Genomic DNA, 27,824 nt, shown 5'->3' on the forward strand with positions numbered 1-27,824 from the left:
ATTTATTGACAAAGCACTTTTCTTGGTTGGGTTTTTTAATTTATTAACACTGTCTTATAGTTGTATGATGTTATCATTGCGTAGTGTTTTGTTTCATGTCAACAATTCAAAATAGCTTTACTTCGATTTTGATTGGACAGAACATTTTATAGCAAGTATTCCTTAGAAAAGATGTTATTTTTGATATACAGATATACATTGTTATTTAATTAAATAATTTAACTTCAATAGGCGATAAATGAATGTGAGTCTATACGCGTGTAATCTGCGAAGTAAGGAACCACATAAAATATCGACTATCGATATTTTTTTGATAACAGTTGCATCACAGCCTTGATTTTTGCGGGTCGCGTACTGAATGGATCACAAATTGATACAGAACGCAAGGCGTGCTTCCAGATTTGTTTAGCATGTAATTTAAACGTATTCACAAAACAGATGAATTGTGTTTTACAAATTGGAGGGACACGTTTGATATTTTTGTGTGACCACCATGACTATGTATGCGTCCGTGAAATAGTAATTGAATATAGGTATTGTATTGTTGGTACGGGTATATAGATAAACATGTCATTACTGAACATTATGGGAGTTTAAGTGTCTCTGTATATAAGGTTATAGTGTTGTGCCATATGCTATACTTTGAATTATAATTTTAGATGGCTTATAATTTTTTACAGGCACTTGATGTTCTTAAAATCATGCGAAAGGTTTGTAAGTTTCCGTTTTTTGGTAAAAAATAATTAAAGAAAAGTTACAATTGAATACTAATATGCAAAATAGGTATTAGTCTTGTTGCCAGTGACTGTCAGGGTTTTACGTTTTTAGATATAGTAGAAATAACTATAGGATATATCGTTTTTTTTTGTTAGATAAAACATTTTTTAAGAATTTTAAATTCAGTATTGAAGAGCGCGATATTTAAATACCATTTTTTTGTCACCTTAACAATCAACCTTTATAAAAATAGTTCGACATCAGAACCCGATATTTATAACCATGTTGATATAATTCTGTTCACTCTATGTATCCTCTTGAAGTGTAATTAAAAACTATTATGATCCCCAGTCATAAATCATACTTTATTGCACCCCTTTACGTCCGCTTAATTGATTCAATGGAGAAATGCAACTATAAAAAGATAACAAGGTGAACTAACTGTTGGTGAGATATGTGCGGCCCTCTAGATTCTCATCTTTTTGTCACGTACAATTATTATTTAATTATAATCTCATAAATGATTATAATTAAAGTTGTTTAATTTGAATATTTTTAAGAAATAAATATAATAAGACAATTTTTATTTTACCGAAATATTGACAAAAATAAGTTGATTAATTTTTTTTGATATATTAAATAGTGTATTAGAATTAAAAATATATCAATTATCTCGGGTGGATATGGCGACAATAGAATCTTTTATCGTGGGACGGAACCTGCTCTTGCAATACAGACTATACTATAAATGGTTTTGAATAGGCGAAACTGGTTAATATTTCAGAACACTAAGTAAAACGTCATTTTTAATTGCACTCCCATTGAGATGTTTATACAGAATGGTTTAATATATACACAAGGAAACTAGTAGTTGTGATGTCCCCCAGCCCGCCGGCGGGATCGACATAATGCAATGAATGAGGTGTCACCGACTAGTTTTATCAATGATGAATAGCGGTCCGTCCTGCGCTATACAATATCAGCTTTAACTTTTTGAATCTGACCATTGTGTGACGTTTTATTTGCAGTTTTTAATCTGACAAAAAATAAGGAATACTTTTTCTTCTGCACGGTTTATCTGTCTTCTTTATTTATATGAAAAATGACTGTACGTAAAATTAGATTTGAGTTTAGTCGGCAATTTAAAATTGTGTTGAGATTTTTTCATGTGTACATAATTGATTAGATTGCATGTTTTATCTAACTTCATTGCAAATATGGATGATTGAGGTGATTACATATTTTTTGCTTTACTCGTTTAAAATCGACCATGCAAAACGAAAAAAAAAACATAAATATCCAGATGTATCTACGTGTAAAACAATAACTATAAAAACATCCCAACGCGATCGACCGAATATAATTGCACTAAATATTTTTTATTTAGGCCTAAATGCAATACCGCACAATATCTGCCCACTTACAGTGTTAAACGACAACGTAGTGCCAAAAGGGCGTAACAGTAAAATTGGCGCCGTGCGAAAACCTACACAGTCTCGGAGCTTTTGCAGGGGAAAAGGAAGGGCAACCCCGCCTAGGCTGGTAAGCTCGCGGCGTACCTCCTCCCGCGGCGGCTCGCATTCGCTCTCGGCCGTAGTCGCGGTCGCACGTCACTGCGCGCTCGCTCCTCGCTCCGCACTCGATCGCGAAAAACTTTTCTGTGTGGTGTAACGTAGCAATTTTCACGAACACAAACATGAACAAGATTTTTTTGTGTTGTGATTTATATTTTGTTGTGTAGAGACTGATTTGTCGTAAGAGTGTTCTGAAGAGGCTAATTACAAGTCGCTAGGCTAATTGGCGGGGCCGGCGTTTCATGAAGGTGAGCCCACTTTTATTTCCGTTCGGCAATCCCTCTAATTGCGTCAATTAGTGTAATGCGACGACAGGTTTGAAGAGTCGCTTAATGATCTCCACCATTGGACTTGTACGGTCTTTGAAAAACTATTAACTTTAACTTTGTAAGGACGCGTACCGGCTGTGGTTTTAAAATAATTAGTTTAATGATTGTGATGTTTATCGCTTCAGCAATTTAATTTATTAAAATATTGCTCTATTTAACGCAATTAAAAATGTTATCGTGGCGCTATGGATTTATTTTTATTATATTTCTGGGATTATACTAAATTGACAAAATAATTGTTATGACTCTTTTACCTTTAGATAATATAGAATTATTGATATTTATACCCATATATTTTAATTGGCAATACGATGATGTATCATTTAAATCATCAATAAATATGTAATATAAACATTACGTCAAATGTTAAATTACTTTATAATTTAATTATCAAAATGAATTCGTTTTAGTAACGATTACTTAAAAAAAATAGACAGTCATAAAAAATGTATCATTCGCATTAATAAAGTGATGGAAAAAAATACATTAGCTATTATAACAAACTTAAAGAATCATTAATTTTTAAAATCATAATGTATAAAAAAGTAAAAAAAAAACATACATGCGTTTATTTATTTCTATGACAGTTTACGCTTATCCTTCGTGTCATTGGCCTCATGATTTTTTACAATATTTAATTTTAAAAGTTTTTATATAAGTTTATATTCTGAAACTAACAAAATTTTTGTCTGTGATAATATAAGAAATATTTTTTGTTCGTTACTAAGAAAAATTAATATTGACAGACGTGAACTCCACTAATTATTCCTTACTCATTAGTTTTAATTAAAACCGTAACAATAAAAAATACCGAGGAAGCGACGATAACACTCGCAATGGTAAAGTTTCGTTAATTGATTCAATTGTTTTGAAGATAGCGAACGTTCGCCAAACAATTTCTTAATGAAACACGTGTTTTGGGTTAAGATAAATATACACTTTAATTATCTCTTCACTTTCTTTTCTGCACAATACCTTCATTAATTAATCATATAAATTTGTTGTTTGCATAATTGTTCAAATTTAAGCCTTTTGTCGGTACACGGTAAAACTATTTTTAATTGGACCCCTTTATGAAATTAACGCGAAAATAAGATGACACACAAACATAATTCATTTATTCTCCGACTCCTCATTAAGACAAAATCTAAAAACAAGACACCACCTTTTTGTTATAAAAAGACAGGGCAACTGTGCCGCGGCTTCGTGTCATGGTTGTCCCAAAAGCCAATTAGAATCCTGTATCCGGCTTGTTTATTCTCTAATTAGCAAGTAGCTCATTAGAGCTACATCACTAGACCAAGGAGCTTGCTTCATTCGTTTTAATTATAAACATTGGCTCCTACTGTTCAAATAATTACCGTGCACAATTTAATGGACAACATTTTATTGCTTATCGTACGTTGTAATGGCTGTTTATTTATAAAATGGATTAACGACGCCCGTATTTCTTTATCAGATATTCTTTGTTTTTTAAATATAAATTTATTATGAACTAGTTAAGTTAAAATTAATTGATTATTATGACGTTACTTTGATTGTCAGATATTGTTTGCTGCAAAAAAATTACTTGTCAGTTAAATCAAAGGCGTTTGAATAGATTATTTACGTGTTATTGTTTTTTATAATATAGTGCCGGCCCCTTTAGTTTTCAATTACAATATATACGTCAAAATATATTAAGTAAAATGATAACCAACATATTTGATTACCCCAATTCGTCAAATTACCATATTAAATAGGTAATTGCGAATCCAACAAATTGTATGAAACACCCCCGACAACAACACAAGATGACAAAGAAAATACGTTTAATTAAATGAAAATTTCAATGATGTTACGATTTTACAATTATAATTTTAACACAATAGGCTTCGGGATAATTATGCATTTCCATTAATTAACTTTTGGCTAATTAATAAACGGCTTAACGAGGGTGTTACAACAAATTAATCAACAGCTGCCCGCTACTGAACATCAAGCACGCCTAACACGATCTAATTTCACATCATTAAAACATGGTATTTTCAATCGAATTGTATTATAATGAGGTAACACGGAAGGTGAAACATGTTTTCAACCTGTGAGTACTTCTGCGTAGATTTAGTTGCATAAGCATATAAAGATTCCCGCATAATTAATGTACAAAGATGATCACTTTAAATATTAACACTTGAATCAAAATCCTATCTATTTCTTACATAAACGTACCAATAGAAAACTTTACTTCTTAAAAGGGATTTAAAATCGGCTAATACTGACGAAGAGTTAAAGCCAGAACAGAAGATAGCATTACAGATAACTTACAATTAGATAAGTATCTACTTCAACACGCACGCCACCTACTGATTTCATTTGCGCCAGTCCAATTTAATTAATCCAAAAAGCAGGCCGGCGAATTAACATTTTAAGGAGTAAGCGTTCATAAAGGTCGTAACTTATTTTTTATTTGTTTCATTAAAAATAATTAAAGTGACATGTGACCCTCGCGCGGTAGGGTTGTCATCAGAATTCTCGCCACACGGGGTCACCAGTCGCACTAATTGGTCTGACTGCAGCCAGCCTTCTCTTCTCCGTACTACAAACAAATTAGCCAGAGAAACGGATGTTGACGCTGTTTTAGGGCTACCGCCCGCCAGTTTCACGTTTTGCTTTTTCTTAGTAACGCCTTCGTTAATTTTGCTTCCGATTACATTATTATTTTTTATTTCCAATCTTTAAGTTCAAAAATGTATACAGAATGAATTAAAAATAATTACGCAAAAAACCATTTATTAATTTTAGGAACATTTTTGTGTGTTCAGAAATCCATCAAAATCAAATTTGGGTAGCTTTATTTATTGAACTGAAAACCTAATCGAATAAGAATCGGATGTACAAAATATTCGCGCACGTAATTGACAAAAAATTGAAACTATGTTTCATTCATCGAAACGGCTTAATTTACAAATCCAATTTATATTCAATACTGGCGCTGTCAGTGAGATCTATTGAATTTTGATGATGTTATTTTAATTGTGGAACAAAAATACGGGAAGTAGGTATTTTGTTCTGTTGCAGCTATCAGCCCTGTCGAGCGAAGGTCACCAGTAATTAGGTTGTTGGTAGCTGTTCTGTTTTTCAGCAACGGCGCTTCCTCTTGTTATTTATTTAATTAGACTCGTGTCTTTCTACTTGTACTAGTACCGCAGACGCATTACTGCTGCACGTATCTGCAAATTAAAGTGATTATATATAATCATGTCTTAATAAAATTGGAATCGTCCGTAATCACTTTTAATTCATCGCGGTTCTAGTAACCTGTAGGTTGTGTTTAACTTGTATTTAACTTTTAGTCACGGTGTTTTGAGTCACGAATGCATTTTTATTTCGTTTCATTCGGTTGGTCGGCTTCAAAATTTAATCGTTTATTTATCTAGAAGATAATAAGATCATTACAAGCACGTTTACAGGTCATTTCTATAAATTGAGAAATCTACCGGTGTTTCTACAGAACTAAAAAGAACCACCAAGAAACTTAGTTCTAATGATGGGAGCACGGACTTTTGTTTTCTTTACCTCGCATTTTTGCGGGAGGTCCAAGCCACAAGCTTTTATCCCTGTTTCAAATTGTATTACTTTGTATTAGAGGATGGCTACGCATCCATATTTTTTTTGGCATGAAGTCATCTAAAGATGGTGTTATTTATCATCTGATTCAACCCAACTGTTCATTAGCTGACTTCATTTATAAATAAGAAATATAATTTTACGTATCTCCACTTATAAATACAAAATTCACGACTGGAACATTGTACTGATTTCGGTGGAATTTGGTATAGAGATAGTTTGAGATTCTGAGAAGGCATAAGGTACTTTTTGACCTAAGAACATGTACAGCGGAATTTTCATCCCAGAAAATCTTTTCACCTAGTCGAAGCCGCGGGAAACACCCAGTGTTTTAAAAATTATGTTGTGCTAGCATTATTACGTTTGTTTTCAATTATACGAGAATCATGTTGGCAAAATCATGACATTATTGATACAATTTAAACAAAATGACGTCAAATTACGTCACAGTTTGCACTAAAGATTACCTTCGGTTTCTGTAGTAATATTGAATGGTAGACAGCCAAATATCCTTATCGTGCTTTGATGATATAAATATCATAATATTATTGACACGTAAATATTATTAACTATGTAACAAAGATTTACACCAATTAAAACCGGCGAGAGATTATACGAACAGGGAGGGAAATATGACGTCATAATATTTCGGAGTGACATTTCTGGCCGCGATGCCGACGCGCAGTTTTTAGCTGCCTTAAGTCTTACTAATACCACTAAAACCAAAGTTTGTCAAGATGTTTTAATGACTAGATGTTTGTTAAAAGTAAACACAGAAATCAGTAATGGAATTGAGATGGAATTTAGAATACAGATTTACGAGATACCACGTCTTGGATTAATATCTAAGATACTATTTATCATGCAAAAATAAACAACGTTCCTTAAATTCGAATCACTAGCATAAAAACACACGTTTAGAATTTATAACCTCCTCCTTTTTTGAAGTCAGTTAAAACAGTTTTAAATCGGATACAGCCGCGAAAATACCCAGTCTATAAAAATATTGAAGAGCCGCGAGCTAGAACGAAATAACAATGAAAAATAATTATTGTTTATTCCATATAGCAAGCAAATTAGCGTATCATACGTAATTAGAAAGTAATATTAACCCGAGACCCCTCATTATGGCATCCTGCGAGTACACTACACACGGGTGCATAGATAACCTCGCGTGGCGTGATATTGACTTGCGCTGACGTACGTTTTGTTTGTACACAAGCCAAACTGCCATTCACTTGAAAAATAAAATAAGACTAATATATATTTTTTATTGCTTTGAATGGCATGATGAGCTTGCCGTTTGGCTGATGGTAAGCAATACGATCGCTCATAAACAGTAGAAACCATCGAACACTTTGCATTACAAAGTATTATTTGGTATTCCACTGCGCTCGCCATCCTGAGATATGAGATGTTAAGTCTTAATATTTCCAGTTAGTTACACTGGGTACAATGTTCTTCAAACCGAAACACAACAGTGACTACACACTGCTGCTTGGTGGCAGAAATAAACATTGCAGTGGTACCTACCCAGGCGGTCTCTCACATATGAAAGATCTACCACCAATAAATATATATATAGATAATACTTCTGCATAAATAAATAAAGTTCAACTTATATTTAACCAGAATTTACTCGCGGCTCTGCTCGCGTAAAGAGTTTTTCGGATTAAAGTGCCGCTTTATATTCTCCCGGGTTAAAAGTATAGCACACATGAGTAATGTAGCTTCCTATTATTGAAAAAAAAACAGTTTTAGTAGTTCCTGAGATTAGCGCGTTCAAATAAACAAACATAAAACCAAACTTTTTATATAGGTATATATTTCTAGAAAATAGGATATTTTACGCCTCATATTTTGAAGGAGCAATTTCAACTAATGGACAAATTATTAAAACCCATAGGTTACAAGTTATTATTTTAATTTCACGCGCTTTGCGATTCGAAAATCATTAATTTCAAATATCACGTAGAATAATTGCGAGTACGACTCAAAACAAAAGATCGATAAATTAATATAAATAGGTACTTCTTATTTATGTTTACCTCACTCTATTAAGACCATACTCGTCCTTGATCGCGTTGTAAGCAAGGAATACATGTCAGTTAACATGTAATAATTTGTTTCTGTAAAATATTAAAGTCTAGCTTTTCATTTAGGAATTTGATATTTTCATAGTTTTAAGTGATTTTATAGTAATTTCTTCGCCATATAAATACTTATTTGGAGTCAAATTAAAAGGACAAGTTGCATAAATCATTTTGTAGAGGCAACTGGCATTTTGCAAATAAGTCATGGTCTGGCCTTTTAGTAAAATTAATCGAGTTATTGACCCAATGCTCTACTTATTTATGACGATAATACCTTTTATTTATATATTTTGACGAAAAAAAATATTTTCTTTATAAAAAATAACATCCTAGAAAATAATATACTTTATTTTACAGAATATGAAATACTATTTCTTCCATCTAGTGTATTCCGAAGGATGTATTTCTAGGTCATATATAACTACAATTATGGGATAGAGAAATAAACCCATGTCACAATAGTATCAACATATGTGGTAATAAGTAATTTGTACCTAACCATTGAGACTTAATCTCGAAGTATTGTTTACGATAGGGTTATACCACATTTAATTGAACGAATCATGAAATTACTTCCCAAAAGGAATTTAAATTCATATTGGTCTCTAATCAATGTAATGAAAAATATATTTTTCATACTGATTACTATTTAAAATTGTTGGCTCGACGAAATCATGAGCATCGAAGTAAACGATATTTTCCATCGATCTTGCCGACTGCCTAATTGGCTCGAATGCAAATACTCTGTTATTAGGCAGGTTAATTAAAGAGTTATCGGCAGTAATTAACCCGTTTCGGTACACTACGTGTGCCTATGCCTCGTTCAAACTTCGAAACACTTCTAATTAAGAAATTCCTCCTTCATTAGTTCAATTAGATTTATTCACGTCAGAAATTACACACAAAATGAACACGTCTGTATATGGTCGGTTGTACTTGTCAGTTTATGACTGCATTCAAGGATGATGATATCGGAGTATTAATGAGACTTAAAAGAACGAGCACTAATTAAGTCAGTCTTTGAATTCTTATGGCGTTCACGAAGTTTCTAATTGAGTAAACATCATTGAAAAACAAGTATCCAATGAGATTCTTGTTGGGAGAATACGCATAGGTGACTAATTAAATGACTTTATGTTTGTTTAAATAATATATTAAATACGTTATAAGTTTACATTAAGCCGTTTTACTAGGTTATGAGGATGCTGTTATTTTTAGATTTTGTATTTCTTGAAGTAGTTTCTATGTGAAATTAGCTTTGGAGTGGTATTTCATGACAATAAAAATAATGTTATCTTTAATAGGTCGCTAGTAAAGGTTAATTAATTTCAGTCATTAATATTTAGTTTATCAAACTTTCAAGCAAACATGTGCATTATTTGTGTACGTAACTGTATTTACTGTCTGCCTCGGTGGCGTAGTTGTATTATGATAAGATTGCATTGCTAAGGTTTCGGGTTCGATTACCGGGTCGGAAAAGTGATATTGTGTTTTTTTACTCAGCCCGGAGTCTGGAATTTGTGTCCGATATTGCGGTGGGCTCGCGCCCTATCACATCATAAGAAGGAATAAATACGGTGAAAAGTTGGTGAACTAGCATAAAAGGCGTGAGTGCCTGTGTGTATTAATAATACATAAAAAAAGGTTGGGTAATATTGAGAATCGATTATCTAATCACGTGATTGAAAATAAAATGAACCTGAATAGTAAGAAGTACAAGTCATATCGATTAGGTTTTACTCAGTCGAGGATTCTAAATATACACTGGTCCTATTATAGAATAGCTGGAAAACCAAAGCATCGATCTTTACTGAGTTATTTCAGTCTATTCGCTTTGAATAATCTATTAATTATTATAGAAAAACAAAGTAAGGGTATTAATTATAATAACACAACTAATTAAACGGGATGGGTCTTACAGACCAATTGACGTATCGAACAAATGTGGTCGGAAGGAAGTCATGACCTGCGCAGGGTTATCAATAAATTGAAAATTTACTAGTTTGCGTCAAACGAGAATGTTGTATAACGGGACTATAAACTATATGGAGAAGCTTAGCTGGTATAACTTTGATTGTTTTTTAAATTAATTTTACACGTTTTTAACTCCCACGAGTAATTTGAGTAAGAAGACTGACTGTGTAGGTACCATCGCAATGTCTATTTCCTGCCGCCTGTAGTCACTATTGTGTTCCGGTTTGAAGGACATTGTGGCCAGTGTTACTACTGGACATAATGAGATTTAACATGTAATGTCTCAGGATGACGAGCGCAGTGGAATACCAAACAATACTTTGTAATTCAAGGTGTTAAATGGTGTTTCTACTGCTTATGGGCGGTCGTATCGCTTACCATCAGGCGAGCGGCAAGCTCGTCTCCTCATTCAAAGCAATAAAAAAAAGAAGTTAATTATCATAGCATTTATTTACCTAAATTGAACAATGGAGATAACACTGTCATGGGCGTATTTTTTTGGTACAAAAGTAAACGTTCTAAAACGATCGTAAGAGCGAGATAAGGTGCACTCCAGTCACAAAAAGGTTAAGGGTTGTTATTTGAAGTTTCTAAAATTAATATAAATCTCTCATCGTGATAAACCAATGTGAAACCAATAATGATCTCCCTATCTCCAATGTCAACTTTCAAGTGTTCAAATGCACTCTTCAGAGTGTTTTTTATTTCGACGCTGATATGAAAAAAGGTTTGACCTCCTTTATTGGGTCCGTTAAGAGATAAATGAGCTTTTGAACATGTTATGATTTCGATACAAATATTTGTTTATTTTAGTTATGGGGTTTTTTAATGTAATAATCATGTTATTTTTTATTGAGATTTTAAATCATGACAAGTTATGATATAAGCAATTTATAATTAGATTTGATAGAACTGCATTGTTCAAATATTTATACCAATGTTGGAACAAAATCGTGACTAGCTCAGATTGTTGCTGTCGCTTAATTAAGTCATGGTTGATTAATTGAAGTACTCTAACGGATACGATAGCCTTACTACTTCGAGGCCGGAGTCTAGTTTTTATTTATTTTATTTGTATGCTAATTTTAAATGTACTTACAAATCCTTAATGGCGACATGACTCGAAACTATTTTCAACGAGACCAGAAATCGAGAATATGCTGCTTAATACAGTAAGGAATATAAATTTATATAAAGAAAAACCTTTCAGCATGACAACGTTATAGCAAAAGTGTTACTTTACGTCTATTTAGTGTTTATTAATATCAACACTTTCGCAATCGAGCCATTTATACAGCAGACAAAACTGGCTAACATCTAGCCACTTGTGAACAATTAATATGAATTACATCAATATTCCTAGAAACGTACGAACGTTATTGTCCTCCGCAATATAACAGATTTATCGTCTTTTCTTCAACAAACGGTATGATTACGAACAAGGAAAAAGGCAATATTCTTTCGCACACTCACGTAAACGTGGGTAGATTTGCATAAAATTGATCGAGAATCTGCGTTCCGAGAAAAAAATATGGCCCTCTCTCATTTATAGCTATTTCGATTTTACTGCTGTTTAAAGTACAGTCAAAAGTTTATAATGGTGGGCTCCGGCGACAGATTTTATGCAAATGGCATGATGACATTAAGTACGGTAACAAACTGTGTCCACTTTATTCTTTTAAGATCACTTTTTGTGGGGGCATTGCTTTAAATTTTTCTTTATGAGTCAATATTCGGAATTTTGATATGCGTAGGACGGAACGTAGGTCTCGTGACTGCGCGTGCGCTTTATAATAACTTGAAGCACGTTTATTAAGAACTCCTTTGGCGCAAGTTCGCGTCATCACAAAAAAAAATATGCATTAAGACTTGATGCATCTAAGATCTGCATTTTTTTACAGTTACTATCAAGGGAGCACTCATTTTAAATTATCTCTTAGGTTAGCGATTAAAATTATATTTTTTGCTACAATCATTGATTTTGCATATCGACACCAACAATTTATACTAAGCTAACTCAAAAAACCGTACTTTACAGGAGAGGCGTTTAAAGGGAAAAACGTGATAACTTTTTTATTAGTTAAGATACTTATTTGAAATTTGGCACCCTTAATGATTAACTTATTATTTATAATTTCTCATATTTATTTTTCCTTAATTATTTATATTTTTTAAATTAGCGCAAGTTAGCCGTGTATACATGTAATTCCTCAATTAGATTATACATACTACACACGTCTAACTAATGTTAGCGTAGTGTGTTACGGGAGACCACAGTCCTAAAGATGTGTTATTTTTATTGCGTTGCAGTAAGAAAATTGGAGAATATTATGCATTAAATATAAAATTAGGTTCCTATATATATTCACAAGATATATTATTATAAATTCCTATGCTAAATAAAAAAATATTTAACTTAGCCTTATTTTATCGGGACATGCTTTTCTGGCGGATATCGCATTAAAAGCCGACAAATTATATATAGCGTACTATACATCGACCTGTGCTCTAAGTTAGCGTATCATTTAACATTCTATTGAGCTATAATACACGTTGATTTGTATAAATTATAGATGAAATTATGAAGATAATATTATTCTATACAGGTAAATGTATAATGAAAACAAAAATAGTATATTAATCAACTTTTTATTAAAATTACAGGTAAGTACTTTCTTATTAATTTACGATAAGGGATCAAGTCAATCACAGTTCGACTTCGTATATGATATCTATCTCACGATTGCACTTAATATTGTTATTTTTAAAAGAAAACAAAACTTCTAATTAGTAAATATAAATCACATAATTTAAGCAGTAGGTTGTAATCATTGAGTACTTCTAAACATTCAAACCTTATCATCACTTGCATTCTCCTCGTGTTCAGTTGTTAATAAATTTCTATAAAATGTATGATACTTTTCGGGTGTAATGTTGTTATCATACTAATATTTTAAATCTTTATATTTTAAAATTAAACTATTTTCCGATTTAATCGCGTTTTTTATATTTTAATTTTCTGCCGACGTTTTGAAGACTGTAGCCTTCGTGGTCATGGGTAGTCTTTATATTTTGCTATATTTTATTTTTTATTAGGCACCGACTCCAAAATTGGTAACCAGTAAATAGATAATGTTAAATTTTTTTTTTGGTTTTTAGTGGTTCTTGAAGGCGGTATGAAATTATGTAAAAAAGATTTTGGTAAATAGAAACCTATCTTCTAATTAGCGTTAACAATATCTCTATACTGTCTGTACTCTAATATTATAATTATTATCGGCACACAACTCAACATACAACGACATTTTTGTAAAAGTTAAAGTAGGATCTAAGTATTTTTTATTTATACGTTTTCTAACGTAGTGAGACTCCACAGGGGTAAAAGAAATAACGTGATCTATGATACTCTGTTTCATTTCACTTGAAATTATATAGATATGTTTTTTATGCCGACCTCTATCATCAGAAACACCAGTTAAATTATTGTTTACTTAGATTTTTAATATCAAAAATATTCAAGAACATTGTTTTGCAAACTTTAGGTGATGTGTTACCATTGTCAGAATTTATGGGAAGATGATAATTCAAAGTGTGTGATCGACGACTAGATTCGCTGTCAACATTAGTGGCAGTTTTGTAGCTTTTATGTATCACATATTTGGCGATGATTTTCCACTATTTCGCGTGATTACCCCAGCACTCATCAAGTAGGTCAATACGAACTTCTTGGTTTATATTATTATGACATTGCAGACGATAATTGACGCAAGCGACTTTAATGTTTCTTGGTGCTTTAGTTTTTCCTTTTCAGGTCAGAAAACTTTTGTGTAATAAAGGATTGGAATATACCTTCCAATCCTTTATTACCTAAAAAGCCTTTTCTAAGTATCCACTCATCTTCAAGTTTAAGACGTTTGAGACCTACATCATTATTTTTTAGATCTACATTTATTGTTTTTGGGGTCGATACTGCTGAATAGTCACTATCATTAAATGCTACAGGCGAAGAAATTGAATTACTGGGAGTAGATATTGTTGATACTGAATCTGTGTTCCCACTGAGGTCGCTATCCATATAAGAATCGAAAAGACTTTCCTGGGCTGACCTACTGATTTCAGGTGTGAGTGTTATATCTTCGGTATCTTCGCAAGTCGGTACCAAAGTATTGTTTAAACTTTGTGAAGATTTCGAAAAATCACAATAGGGTGAAGGTACGGGGGTATTATGTATGCAGGTTCCATACTTGGTGGAGTTAACGTCAATAGAGAAGGTTTTTGGATAGAAGTCAATACCTTTGGTGAATAAATATTATGTGGAACGTGGTTTAAATTTATATCTTATAATCATTTTCGTAATTGACTATATCTTGGCTTGTAGAACTGGATATAGAATAAGCATTCTCTTGAATAGGCTCATCCAACATGATGTGATTATACAAAACCACAAATTCAGGATAATCAACTTCGGCAGGTAATGGCAACGATTATAGAATAATAGGCATAATGTATTGAAATCATATGATTGTTTTATAAAAAAAAAACATATATATGTAAAAAAACAGTCAACATACCACCAATAAACTAATTAACATACATTTTTACATAAGTATTTTAACGTAAAAGTCGCTAAGTCATCCATTTTACAAACATACAAATATAAACGAACGTATTAAAGTACGCTAACTAAGTGTTAGCGTAGTGTTACACGGACATTGAGTTGAGCGGCTCAAATTTTCAAAAAAACGTACTGTGTTAATATAAAACATGTTTATCTACTTTGACATACATTATAATCTTTAATAACACATTAAACTTACTTTTCTCAACAGTAGGAAGCAGTATCTCCCCATTTTTATCAACAGTACTCAAAGAATAATCCTCCTTTTTAATTAAATCCACTAAATATTTAACTCGTTTTCGTGACATTTTTGTAATAATAAAGTAACACTAACAATAATTTAAATAACTTGTAACAATGAGACTATCAATCATGATTTACTGATAAGGTTTATAAAATCTCGCAATCACATCTAACACAGCGACAAGTGTCGTTAGATTAATATAAACGAACAAGCGGTGCGTCCCCTCCCCGCGTATACTCCGCTAACAATAGTTAGCGTAATTAAAATCGACTGATTTCAAAAAGTACCTTTACTTAGCGTTGTATAAAATTTGTAACTTCTTTATTTTTATATATTTCTTCACGATTTTTTTATTACATATAAAACAACATATTTTAAGCAATTTGGCATAAAAAAACGATTTTACCTAAACTTCGAGTTAGCGTAGTATAAATTGTTGGTGTCGATATGTAATCATTTTAATAAAAAGTATGTTAACAACTGAAAGGAAATTATTAAAATATTATTCTTTAGTTACGTCGTTTGTGAACCGTTTCCAAGAATTATGCCAATTAATTAGTGTTTTAATGATTTCTTAGTATTCCATCGAAATAGCACAGCACAACATCTATTAACCGTCAGTTTAAAATGCCCTGTATTTTTTACTCCAGGAATATGTCATCGGAGTCCAGTCTAGTTAACAGCGTTCATTACGCCATTACTGACAAAAAAACACAAAACATCCGTGGGGCTCATTCCGCCTAAAGGGGAAGAAATAAATACAGAGTAACAGTTATCGATATACAGTTTTACTCATAAAAATTTTGCAAGGCTATGCTTAGTTAAAACAGAAATTTACTCGATCAGCTGTTAGTCAAAACTCGCCATCCTGCCTCTTAATAAGGTTTAAACTAGGAAACCGGTGATGTTTTTGACAGCTGTTTATTCAATTCTTAACCACCTTTTAACGCTAAAACAATTTTATAAGTAAGACTGATAGTGTATTAAATTTATAGTAAAAGCATTTTTAAGCTTGGTTTAGTTGTGCTAGAGATTACTATCTATAATCAAACAATTTATCTTAGAATAGATAACATTCGAGTAGGATAACATAAACGTTGCAGAATTATGTACAAGATTTGCGTCCTTGGAATAACAAACATTCATTCGTGAGAAACCTCTTAAGAGTAGCATCGCTAATGTTAAAGAGCGTCCTCCATTAACTGTTCAATTGTATGTACAACGGATAAGTGTCAATTAGGTTCTATTTGTTCAATCAAAGAAGCAAACTTTGCCTACTGCGGTGCTCGTGATAGGATATTTTTATTTTATTTGAGTCATTATATATGAAGCACCGTATGGACGCCATCAACTTACCGACAAGTCACATTAATGTACTTTTCGGCAACAAGCTGACATCATTTCCCCAATGTCTACAAATAAGTCCATAATTTCAGCAAATCTTTGCGGTATTTAACAATATTTGTGATAGTTTACAGGTACCTGCTAATGATGTTAACAACTAAAGTTTTTGCTCAAAAGGTGTTTTTATACTGGCACGGCAAAATAAACCTAATGGTAAGTAGTGTGGGTTGCAAATAGAGAGACAAGAAATGATTATCCTTCGCCAGTCGACACAATTATGTCAGCCTGTTTTTGTCGTATTCTATACTGTAGTCTAATCAACCGGTCTATGTGCACTAATATCTACGATTGACCGAATCAGTTTCAATCCCATTGAAACTTGAAACCTCTGTATCGGTGTTACTTTAGTACGATCCATCATACTATATGGTTGAATGGAGCAAACTTATTAGACCAATTTGGACTGATCCGTTTGATCGTAGAGATTTCTCGGAACGTGTGCGGCCTGGATAAGGCCACATTCAAATTAGGTGGAGAGTCGCGCCGTATTAGTGCGTATGCCGCGCGATCCGCTTCAACGACTCTATGTCGTATAGACTTACGATATGGTCAGTAGAAAAAGTTATATTAGCATCTATTATTACTATTGATGCAGTTGTATTCTGCTCATATTTTTGATATTTTTTACAAGATTTTTAAACTGCTTAGATGTAGTTTGTAAGTGAGGTGTGAACTTTTAACATTATTTATCTTTACTTTATTGGCTCAAAATAATGTGCGTTAGATTGAAAGCAAATATCGGTACGGTATGCAAAAAATTGTTCAGTCAACAAATCACGAATGGGATAACAAACTCGGCAAACAAATTAACAATAGGCGGGTTCGTTGGCCCGTTCACAGAAATCGTTCATTTCCTCATGTTGTAGTTCACTTGATTCGTGGAGTAGCAAACATCGGGTACGCAGTAATGAACGAGCGGAATGGCGCATCGCCACGGCAATTTGAACGTTCAGTGGGCCGGCGCGCACCAACAGTCCTCGAAATTACTACCGCTCGATACTTAGTGCACTGGATACTTATACTTGCTTCGCGTTTTCATTACCGACTTAATTAGGGATTGTTCGCCGACTCCAATCATACGCTGTTTCAATGTTTGCGATATGAAACTTATAAACATGTTACTGAATTGAACGAAGTTTACTTCTTTAACATGGCTTTATTTAAATTGCTATAAATACCCTGACTAGTGCTCACTTATGTCGAGGAAGATAGTTTAGGACATGTCTGTTGATGTGCTTCGGGTGATCTGTGAGGTCCACATCAAGCGGAAAGGTTGTGAACCCCTGTAGAGATACGTACTAGAATAATTTGTTATAAATCCATTTGTATGAAGAACCAATTTCGTATTTAGATACCAATGTAAGTGCACTATCAAATAAACATTGAAGTAAATATTTTACCGAATGTCGTATATTTTACGAAAAAAATGTATACATGTCACATGTATAAATACTGTCCAAAAATTTAATATCAGCTTTTCAGTATTTACGAGAATTTATTAACGTCCACTGCAGTGTTTACAAGTGGAGAATCATGTAGCCATTTCCACGAATTTGGTTATACGAAGGATATCGATATTTTATTTGCAAGCTGCGTGATTCTGGTTTCGGCGAACTATTTTTTGTCGGTGTAAATATATTTGCGAGCTAAAAACGCGCCAACTATCTCCGGCCTTAAAAATTTTGCCTACGTTTATGAAATCGAAACGAATTTCACATAGTTCTGTCGCATAAACATTTCTGATTAGAATTTTGCGTATTCGCAGTTACCCTGTTACTGCACAATGCACATGCGTCTATTATTACATAAAAACCGAAACGAAGTGCTGACTCGCTTTGCAAGGCAGAATTTCAAAGCGTCACACGTCCCAGTTTAATTGGAGTAAATCGCCGTTGGAGTCAACAGCGCAACACCGACTCGGATCGGCTTTCAATTTAGTGGAATTAATAACAGCACAAATAGTGGACGGTGGGGCGGCGCGGAACCAGAACTAGACAACCCATGCACTGTTGCAGCCTTGTTTCATTAGCTCTTTTTACGCAGGATTTTGCTTATATTTAGTTACAAATCGATTAAGGAATACTACATGGATATAAATTTACACTATATGTTGCAGAAAAGTTGATAAGGTCGAGTTATAATTACGATTTTTATGACGTAAATGATCTTTACATGTATACCTAGATAATATCATAAATTAAAATTATGTTTATATTATTAAACTAATTGTATAACATAGGATTACCAGTAATTAACCACCTCGTTAGATTTAATTAATTTATATGTTACTAGCCTTTGCAGACGACACTTAGAGTGAAAGACTCAGTCGCGTACTAAATTGGATGTTTTTCACTTTTTTACTTACTGCAAAAATAAATTTGCGGTCGCCATACCGATGTCTAGTCTTCTTTTGGGACGTATTCTTTTCTCGTGTTAGTTTTACTGAACAGGCTATTGGACCTAAGACCTTTTGGTGCTTAAGCCATTTAGTGCTTAAGCCACTTGGTGCATAAGATATTGAACTATTGGCGTAAAACCAATAAATTACTGTTTTTTTGGTTTTACTGTAATTTTTCAAATGCTTTAAAATATTTTAGGTTATAAAGTCTGTATACAATCAATTTCATATTTAAATAATTCCGTACTAATATAGATATCTATATCAGCAGATATAAATAGAGCACAATATTTCCAGTACAAATACGCCAGCTGTAATTATCGAGAATGGCTCTGCAGAATCCCAGTCTAGTGCGGAACGCTGTTTGTCAACGTTGGTCCATTCGTCAAACATCGTGAGATGGAGTCGGTGCCCAATTAGAGCGTCAAGCTGAGCGTACCTGACTACCAACTTGCATCGACTAAAAGCACCTGTAATTATTATTGATACGGCTCTAAGCTGATTCCCTCGTGTTTTGGATGGCGAAGTAAATCAATGTATGTATTACTAAGAACAAAAAGGCATTGAGTTGTCTATCTAAAATAATTTTAAGAGAGCAGTCAGAAAAGTTAATTAATTTCGATAATAACTAACGGATTAATATCAGAAGCAGCTATACGATATTTGTATACATGTTTTTTTTAGAGAATATTCAGTATGCTAAAATAGGATGAAAAAAAAACAGTATTTTGAACTTGAATGTAATGGCCAGGTGAGAAAATACGTCATCCTGGAAACTAGAATCGAGATTATATCAACGTCCTATTTGTCTAGTAATATTCAGTAGAGAGTAAAAATGTTTTGGATTAGAAGAAATAGGAAAAGTTTATGCGTAGAAGTATTATTGTCTCGTCTATGATATTGTGGCTATATGTAGCGAATTTCAAACATGGAAGCATGACTGTATATATTTTAATAACGAAGCATTATTTTAAACTCCTTTAGATGATACACACCGCTCTATAGCTCCTGAACCACATCGTGAATAGAATCGTATCGTTCCTGGTAAATTTGTAGACACGCCGAGTGGTTCCCCGAACCAATTAAATGAGTAAACGGCACGACTAACAAGCATTTCCACTGTTTACATGACACTATATTATTACAATATTCTCGGAATTGTTTATAAGTATTTCATGAAAATGAACTAATAATAGGATTAGCTAGCTTAATACTGGGCGTTATGGGATTTTACATCTTATAGTTTAGGGTGACAGTAGAGTGTGAGGGACTCGGTCTAATGCTAGCTCGGATGATGTTACTGAGTGTCGACATTGGGCTTCAGGACCGTTGAAATAAACATAACCGTTCCGCTAACTCACCAAGTGATGGTAGCGATAAGACGTATTGCACACGAAAAAAAAGGCGGACAGTGGAGTGCTACGTAGAAATTTGCAGTTTAAAGATCTGGATGATATTGCTGCTGTTTATGCGCGGTCGTATCGCTTACTATAAGGCGAATGGCTTGCTCGTCTGGTCATTTAATTGTAATTTTAAAGAAAGGATTAACTAGTATTTAATTTTAATTGACAGGTTTTTGGTTAAATAAACGGATTGCACCCTATAGAGTTTTAAGTCGCGGAAGAATTTTTGGCCTAAGTCCGATTAACACAGTCGTCCGATAAGTTATCCGATATCTAAGTTATAAATTATAACTTCAATGAATACAAAAATAAGATAATTGATTAACAATTCTATAGTTACGACTGTAAAACTTATCTTATTCGTATTCTGTATTTTATCCTTCAATTCTTATCTGTTGATTAAAAATCAGTCTTATGTTAATGTATAATGGGTGGAAAAATGTGAGGCATAAGTATATTAAAGTTGGGGCTGTGTTACCGCGTGCCGCCGCTGATGTATGGTCCCCGCCGACAAATTGAAAACAGTAGCAAATGGCCCGATCGCGGACCGCTGGCATCTCTACAGTGGTCGCAACTTGTTACTGATATAATTGTTATTTAAATTCATTTTATATTTTAAAAGGTATTGCTTATTATATTAAATAAAATTAGGGTAGTACCTACTTTATTGCAAAAGATGAATTTGAAAAAATGATGCAACCAGTTCAAAATTCTCCTCTCAAGCGTCATTATACGTGGTTCATGCAAATTATGTATTAGATCAGCTTTTATACATATAGGAAGACACTCGGGCATTGCTTATGAGTTGTGATCGGAATGACTCGGGTGCCAAGATAAAAACGTGTTGGTAGAAACAAATACAATAAAAACGAAAATAAAAGTGTTCTAAATTCAAAATTTTGTTATTGTCCATAAATACGAAATAGAAATTCAAAAGCAATAATTTAGGCGTTAGTATACGTTCAATGTAGAAAGGCTATTCTATTAGAATTGTATTCAATATAGAGTTTCGTTCGCGCAGAAAATGATTGTGGGACGCGTGAGCGGCGCGGCGTCCGTAGAGCCGCCCTCAGTGAATCCGAACCCTCGGATATAAACCACAGAAACGGCCCCGAATTAGTTTACCGATGGAATATTTAGTGATTTCTTGTAAAGAGTATTTACCAAGGTATTGCAATAATTAAAAGGCAGTAAAATATATCAATGATGTGGGATAATAGAGTCCTATAACTTACAGAAAAACTCAGTGTGCCGAATACGTTAATGATTAAAAAGTATTCTACTTCATACTATAGAAAATTAAAGAAATTTAATGAACCAAATATTCAAAAAAATTGTGCGTAAGTTTATTCTTCTACAGTGCACAATCTACAACTTACTAATTTTATAACAGAATATTCAAAAAACCAAGGATTTCGATGCATACTCTTTATTTAAACAAAACTTGAGTCGTAAGAAAATGGAATAACATCATAAGGGTTGTTTGTCCCTCGCAAATAGTTAGATTATATAAATAAGGCGCTCGAAATAGCGTAACCGATAGCGATCTGTGGGCGGCCGGCGGTACTCGACGGGACGGACCGCGCCGGCTACCGCACGGCACAAATTCACTGTTACACACGGGACTTTTTTAAAAAAATATTGAGTTTTATTAATAATATAAGAGTATTATATGGCTTTTAGCCATTTATGATGACCCACTTTCTCGTTTGAGTCTCGGTCGAATTAAAAAAGAAAAAGATTTCAGCGCTAAATTAAATTATTTAAAATCGTTGTACATTTATCCCAAATAATAGTAATGATTCCATAACTCAGTAATTATTGGTTCGGTAAACCACTACACCAAATATTATTATTTACGTGCAGCCATAAAACGAGGGCAACTAACGAGATAAGTTATTAGTCATAATCATTACCGTCCCAAAGACATTCTTAAGACTGACATTTCTTTTTAAGTGCGCTAATTATTGTTTAAAATATTGTGCCGGACGCACATTCTCAATTATGCAAGTTATTACGAATGACTCTTAAGACGCGAAAGGTTTCCAGGAAGTTTATATCACACACTGATGTCCTCCACATTAATTAGCCAAACCAGCTGTATCAACGTAATGTACGGAGTAATCACACGCTGCGGTCTATATTCATGCGATTTCTGAGTATCAATATTAAATATGCATTATAAATAGCACTGACCATACGACATGTTCAATAAAGCAAATCAGTGGTGCAACGAGGAGTTGGTGGTTGCCGTAATGTATATTTTGCGGTTTGGTTAGCGCACGAAGTGGTAAGGCGATAGCGGCGAGCGCCGAAACGCGTCGCCGCCCACCGCCGCGCCGGACCGGTCTCAGTTACATTTCTGTTCTGTTTACTGGTACGTTACAAATTGATCCGATGACATTCAATGTGTTTTTATTATGGGCACATTGATTGGCACTGTTACTCGTACTGCACCGTTTTTTAATTGCGATATAATTAATAGATTCTAGAAACTTTCGTGATCAATTTGTAAAAACGCTGTTAATGGCCAGTCTTATTTAATTTAAAATACCGTAGACTTTATTTGGAATGAAATTAATTCTATTCATTTCAGATGCACGTTAATAAAGGAACTAGATTAGATTATTTATTTAGACTCGGTTACTAATAATAATGGGAATTTATATTAAATTACTTAACTGTACCTTATTTAAATCAAAATTACATTAGTATTCTACAAACTAGCAGTATTTTACCGCTAAACAACACTAGGCTCCACGCAATACAAATACCGAAACAAAATTCGGTAACGAAATAAGAAAATGCAATCTTGTAGTAGAATCACACAAATAGCGGAGTATCTTGAGCGACCAATTCAAATTGTAGGAACTATCAGAGCCCGGCACACGCCGGGGAATGGAACCCAATCAGCGAAACTAGTTCTACTGATGCCTATCACTAAACTTTCACATTCAAAGATTTGTTTCTCAAGATTAAATCAAAGGCGAATTACAGTAGCGGCGAAAAAGAAATATGGCGAGTCCGGCCCCGCGTGAGGGCGGGGGTGTCCTGCTGAAATTGCTTTTCAATCCCTCGGACTTTGGACTTGTAAAGAAGTTATTACCTTCCAAGGAGATAGCGGCGGGTCCGGCGATACGGATATATGTCTTTTTCATATGTAATATTCCTTTTTCGCGTTTTATTAATGGAAAATGTTTCGTGGGACAGTTCGGCCAGCTCTCGCCTCCGATATTAAAAAACCTACTGTCGACTTAGTGCGGCTTCTTTTATGAGATTGTCATAAAGTAGTTTACGAGTGTGTTTCTTCGTGCGGGCGCGGGTGTGACGAGTGTCGCGCCGCGGCTTCCCTCGATCCTGGTGCGTTGCTCTGCCTTGCTACTCACCAGCTACATCAAACTGTTTATTGAGTTGCCAATATTGATGTATGTTCGCATTATAATCTATACGTAATCGATATTGAGTAATGGATGGATATAATTGTTACGAGATATTAAATTTCCCATTGTGTTTTGTACGTATTGTGTACGTATACCTGTGTGTATTGCTCGTTTAATAATGTTGCCTACTCTAATTAAGTCCACTACACCAATGTTTGGAATTAATTAGTGTATTGTTTAATTGGCATCTCTTGTTATCTGTTTGTTTGGTTTATTTATTCATTAGTGGTGTTTGTGACAGCTGCTGCTGAGGTAGACGGCATTACAACCAATTTTATTATCCATACAAACATTTTTATCAACAATCTTTATTGTTGTACAAAGGCTGATTTTTTTCTTATATCTATTTTTGAACTTGGCCGGTTTAAATATTCCATTATTATTATACGTCTAAAACTGACAGTTATTTTTTTTAATACGAAAGAATAATTCAATCTCTCATGGTTATGTAATATAAGAGTTTAGCGAACGCCGAATAGATTATCGAGATAGGGAGTGAGAGGTCTAGGTTTCAATTCCTAGAAATGTATTGGACTCCTCGAGGGTTTACATGTGTGGAATGCCAATTAGCGCTTACTTTAAACGATGATCAGTCTACATGTACATGACTTCAGAAATTTCAAAGGTTTAAGATGTTTTACCGCATCAATATGTATTAATGAACATATATTACATATATTCGCATATACTTTCGTAAATTAGGGGTTTCGTGCAAGTACCGAGCACAGGCCCGGCTGTCACCCACAGGAGCGCGCGGGGGCTCGCGACGCCGGCCCGCAATCGGCACAATGCGCTACATCGCACGCGGATTGATTACACCTGTCCGTCACGATTAATAGAATATTGTGTGTGATTCAAATTGAATTAGCCGACCCATTGTCGGATCGTTGCTGCATGTATCGTATGGACTATTGGTTTTGAATATTTAGTAGCCAATTTAGATTGCGTTAGTATTGTGATTTGCGAATGGTTTAGTTTGTACATTCGTAATGAGCTTACTGTAAGCGTGCTATAAACTTTGCTATATGTTATAGAATAGGGATGATTTATTATAAGAACATGCGTTTTGGAATGATTCGCGGAACTCAATATCAATATCTTATCAGAAAAGTCATTGACGTGATCTGAACTTTCTGTTGATCCGCTATATTTTCGGAAGTAATTCTTTAAATTTCGGTTCAATGTACGTACTGATTTCCCCTTGTTTTCGATCAGTCGATCACGAACGCAATTGTTATGTTAAAAATGTACTAAATGTGAGTGTTTGCGCAGCTGTATGTGTTTGTCGATCTGTTTGCGGTTTTAATGTTACGCTTAGAGATCTCCAATGAACTAGTTCTGGTGACTGTTTGTGAATGAACTTTGTATTCGTCTTCGCAGTTTTTATGAGCATTTTATTAAACAAACGATGCTTTACTTTACGTCAGTTATATTATTACCAGTGATAATGTTATAATTATTATCTAATGTTACTATAATAATATTTATTCCGATCTGTACTGAAGCTTTAATTAGTTCGCTAATTAAAAAGATAATGATGACCAAACAAAAGATTTTTAATTAATATCTACTCAATCGAATGTAATACGTAGTTTATAAAGTACTATATGATAAAATAATATGGTAATGACTATGTGCCATTGATAAAAACTAAAATTAAAATTTAGAACTTTACACTGTCATATTTTTAAAGCTCCTATTTTAACAGTAAGTTATTTTTTATCTTGTGTCCCGAATTTATTAAGTTTACATAAAATTTACATGGAAGAGATCTTTGACGACATGTTTTTAAGTACCTGTATAAATAGATAGCACAACTTCACATTTTTATTCATAAAGACTTCGGCAGACGCGCAACTAGTGCATACAGACTTCGCCGAATTATTTTACAGCTATACATAGGACGAAATTTCATTCTCTGGCAACTCAGAATTATCGAATCCCAAATTCGCATCAACTTGACAGTTCCAAGCAGGTTGCACTAGATCAATAAAATACTTGTATTTTACCGAAATACCGATATATAGACGACATTCAAGTGTACCACAAACGGAGAGCACAAACGGCGCATAATGTGAACAAAGGGTATCGGTTCTTGTAACGGAATACGGCTGTTAAACTAATTTACCTAGAAGATCATCTTCGTAATTAATCCACTTAGCATGAGCCCGCGCGGGGGGCTTTGAAACTGGATGCGCCGCGCTCCGGGTAGCTTCTGGAGAGCTGCGTTTACGTGTTATATGTTTAATTAAAAAACACGGTAATTATTGCATGACTTCTTTTTAATAAAAAATATTACGCTCTTTGTTTTGTAATTACTCGTTTATGATTTCGTTAAAAAGGAAATAGTAAAACCTTATTGCATTAATAAATCATGATATATTTACGTGTTCGTCCAAACTAATTAATAGTAAAAAATATGTATAAATTATTTTAATTAAGGTATATTTAAATATTATGGAAAATCTGACGATATGTATGCTGGGAATGGTACTTATTAATATTAAATTGCTGCATAGTGCCTACTTCGTTACAAGAGTTTGTCGATTCACGGAATTCACTGTTCACTCGCACTATTGCTACTTAATTTCTTTTCTGTGTTCATTGTCATTGTGTATACTTGAATATCATTGCAACACATTGGAGCAATTTCTGTTAGTTTCATTTTATGTTGTAATCCTATAAGATTAGAGTTCATTATCGGTTATAAGGAGACAAGTGATCAACTGCCATTCATGCTATAAAACGCTAATAATGCGATAGAATTGTCGCACAATGCGCTATTGTGCAAATCATTCCCTCTTCAACTTAATTCTGGATTAAAATAAAATTGACAAATTTATTTAACTTTGTGTTTTATTAAAGTTTATATAAGGATAATAGTTGAAAATACAAACGCTGTGATTTTTATTATTATTATTTACCTACAATTAAACGTTTAGGATATTTAGTTTATTGAATACATACTTAGTTCCATGACTAATTAATCTACATAAATTATGTATAATATTATTAGGTTATACAAAAAGCTGTGTATTAAAATTTAAAAATGCAGTCAATTGAAATTGATCGTGTTTTTTTTTGCTGTAGGGCTGAGAAAGATTAATGTATATTGGTGATACAAATACGGAATTGATACACATTATTGATACGGTGAATAGAGGTTGATTATGTTTATTCATATTGATTATGGTTATTCATACTTTTTGCTCATACATTGAGTACTGAAGCAACTTCTGCAATTGCAATTTCCATAGCGTTGTCTAAGTTGTGAAAGTAGTAAGGTATTTTTCTTAAATCATAGTATTAAATTCAATAAGTTCGTAAAATACTAAAGACAAAAGACATATTTTCGTCGCGACTCGTACTTTTGAGCAGGAAGTAATTACAATGTAACGCATGCAATATTAACGCAGGAAATTAAACTTAACCAGAGACTCGGTAAACAAAATAATATCCGAAAACAATATTTTCACAAGGCGAAATTAAATTATTAATAAACTATGATTTAATTAAGACTTTTAACATTCGCTCTCGAGCTTGGGAACGCCCGTTATAATGAAGTAGGGAGGTTACAATTTAATTTAATACGTATGCGTTCGTTCAATCGATGTCCGTCATTGATCCAATATCGAATGCAAATTGTGCTTTAATTATAATTAAGTAGTTAATGGTATGTTGGTGCTTAATCGTTTTCCGTTATAACCTGTAATATCAATTTAGTATTAAATACTTAATTAACTGAACTGGTGTGCGTTTCGACTACCACTAATTAATTTAGCTTTGGTATGACATTTCTATTCATTGCGGAGACTAATCTGACCTTTTCATGCTACACAGCACTTGGTTATATTATATATGGAATAAAAAATATAACAAGCGAAAAAAGTTTTGTATAAAATTCCTTTTTAAACGAATTAAAAAAAAATCGACGTGTATTTGTTTTTATGTTTGTTACACCAGAACGGAGTCATTCATTAACCGACTTGGTAAATTCTTCACCTTTTAGTTAAAAGAATAT

General features: G+C 33.4%; 1 protein-coding gene across 1 annotated transcript in view; it reads left to right on the top strand.

The window, feature by feature from the left end:
- The first annotated feature begins 2,305 nt into the window (after positions 1 to 2,305).
- Positions 2,306 to 27,824, top strand: part of LOC115443962 (LIM domain only protein 3) — a 61,206-nt gene continuing 35,687 nt past the window's right edge. Inside the window, exon 1 of the mRNA XM_030169580.2 lies at positions 2,306 to 2,539. Coding sequence (XP_030025440.1) covers positions 2,534 to 2,539 — 6 coding nt within the window. The 5' untranslated portion in view covers positions 2,306 to 2,533. The remainder of the gene's footprint in view (positions 2,540 to 27,824) is intronic.

This window comes from Manduca sexta, chromosome 22 (genome assembly GCF_014839805.1).
Source record: "Manduca sexta isolate Smith_Timp_Sample1 chromosome 22, JHU_Msex_v1.0, whole genome shotgun sequence".
Taxonomy (NCBI): domain Eukaryota; kingdom Metazoa; phylum Arthropoda; class Insecta; order Lepidoptera; family Sphingidae; genus Manduca; species Manduca sexta.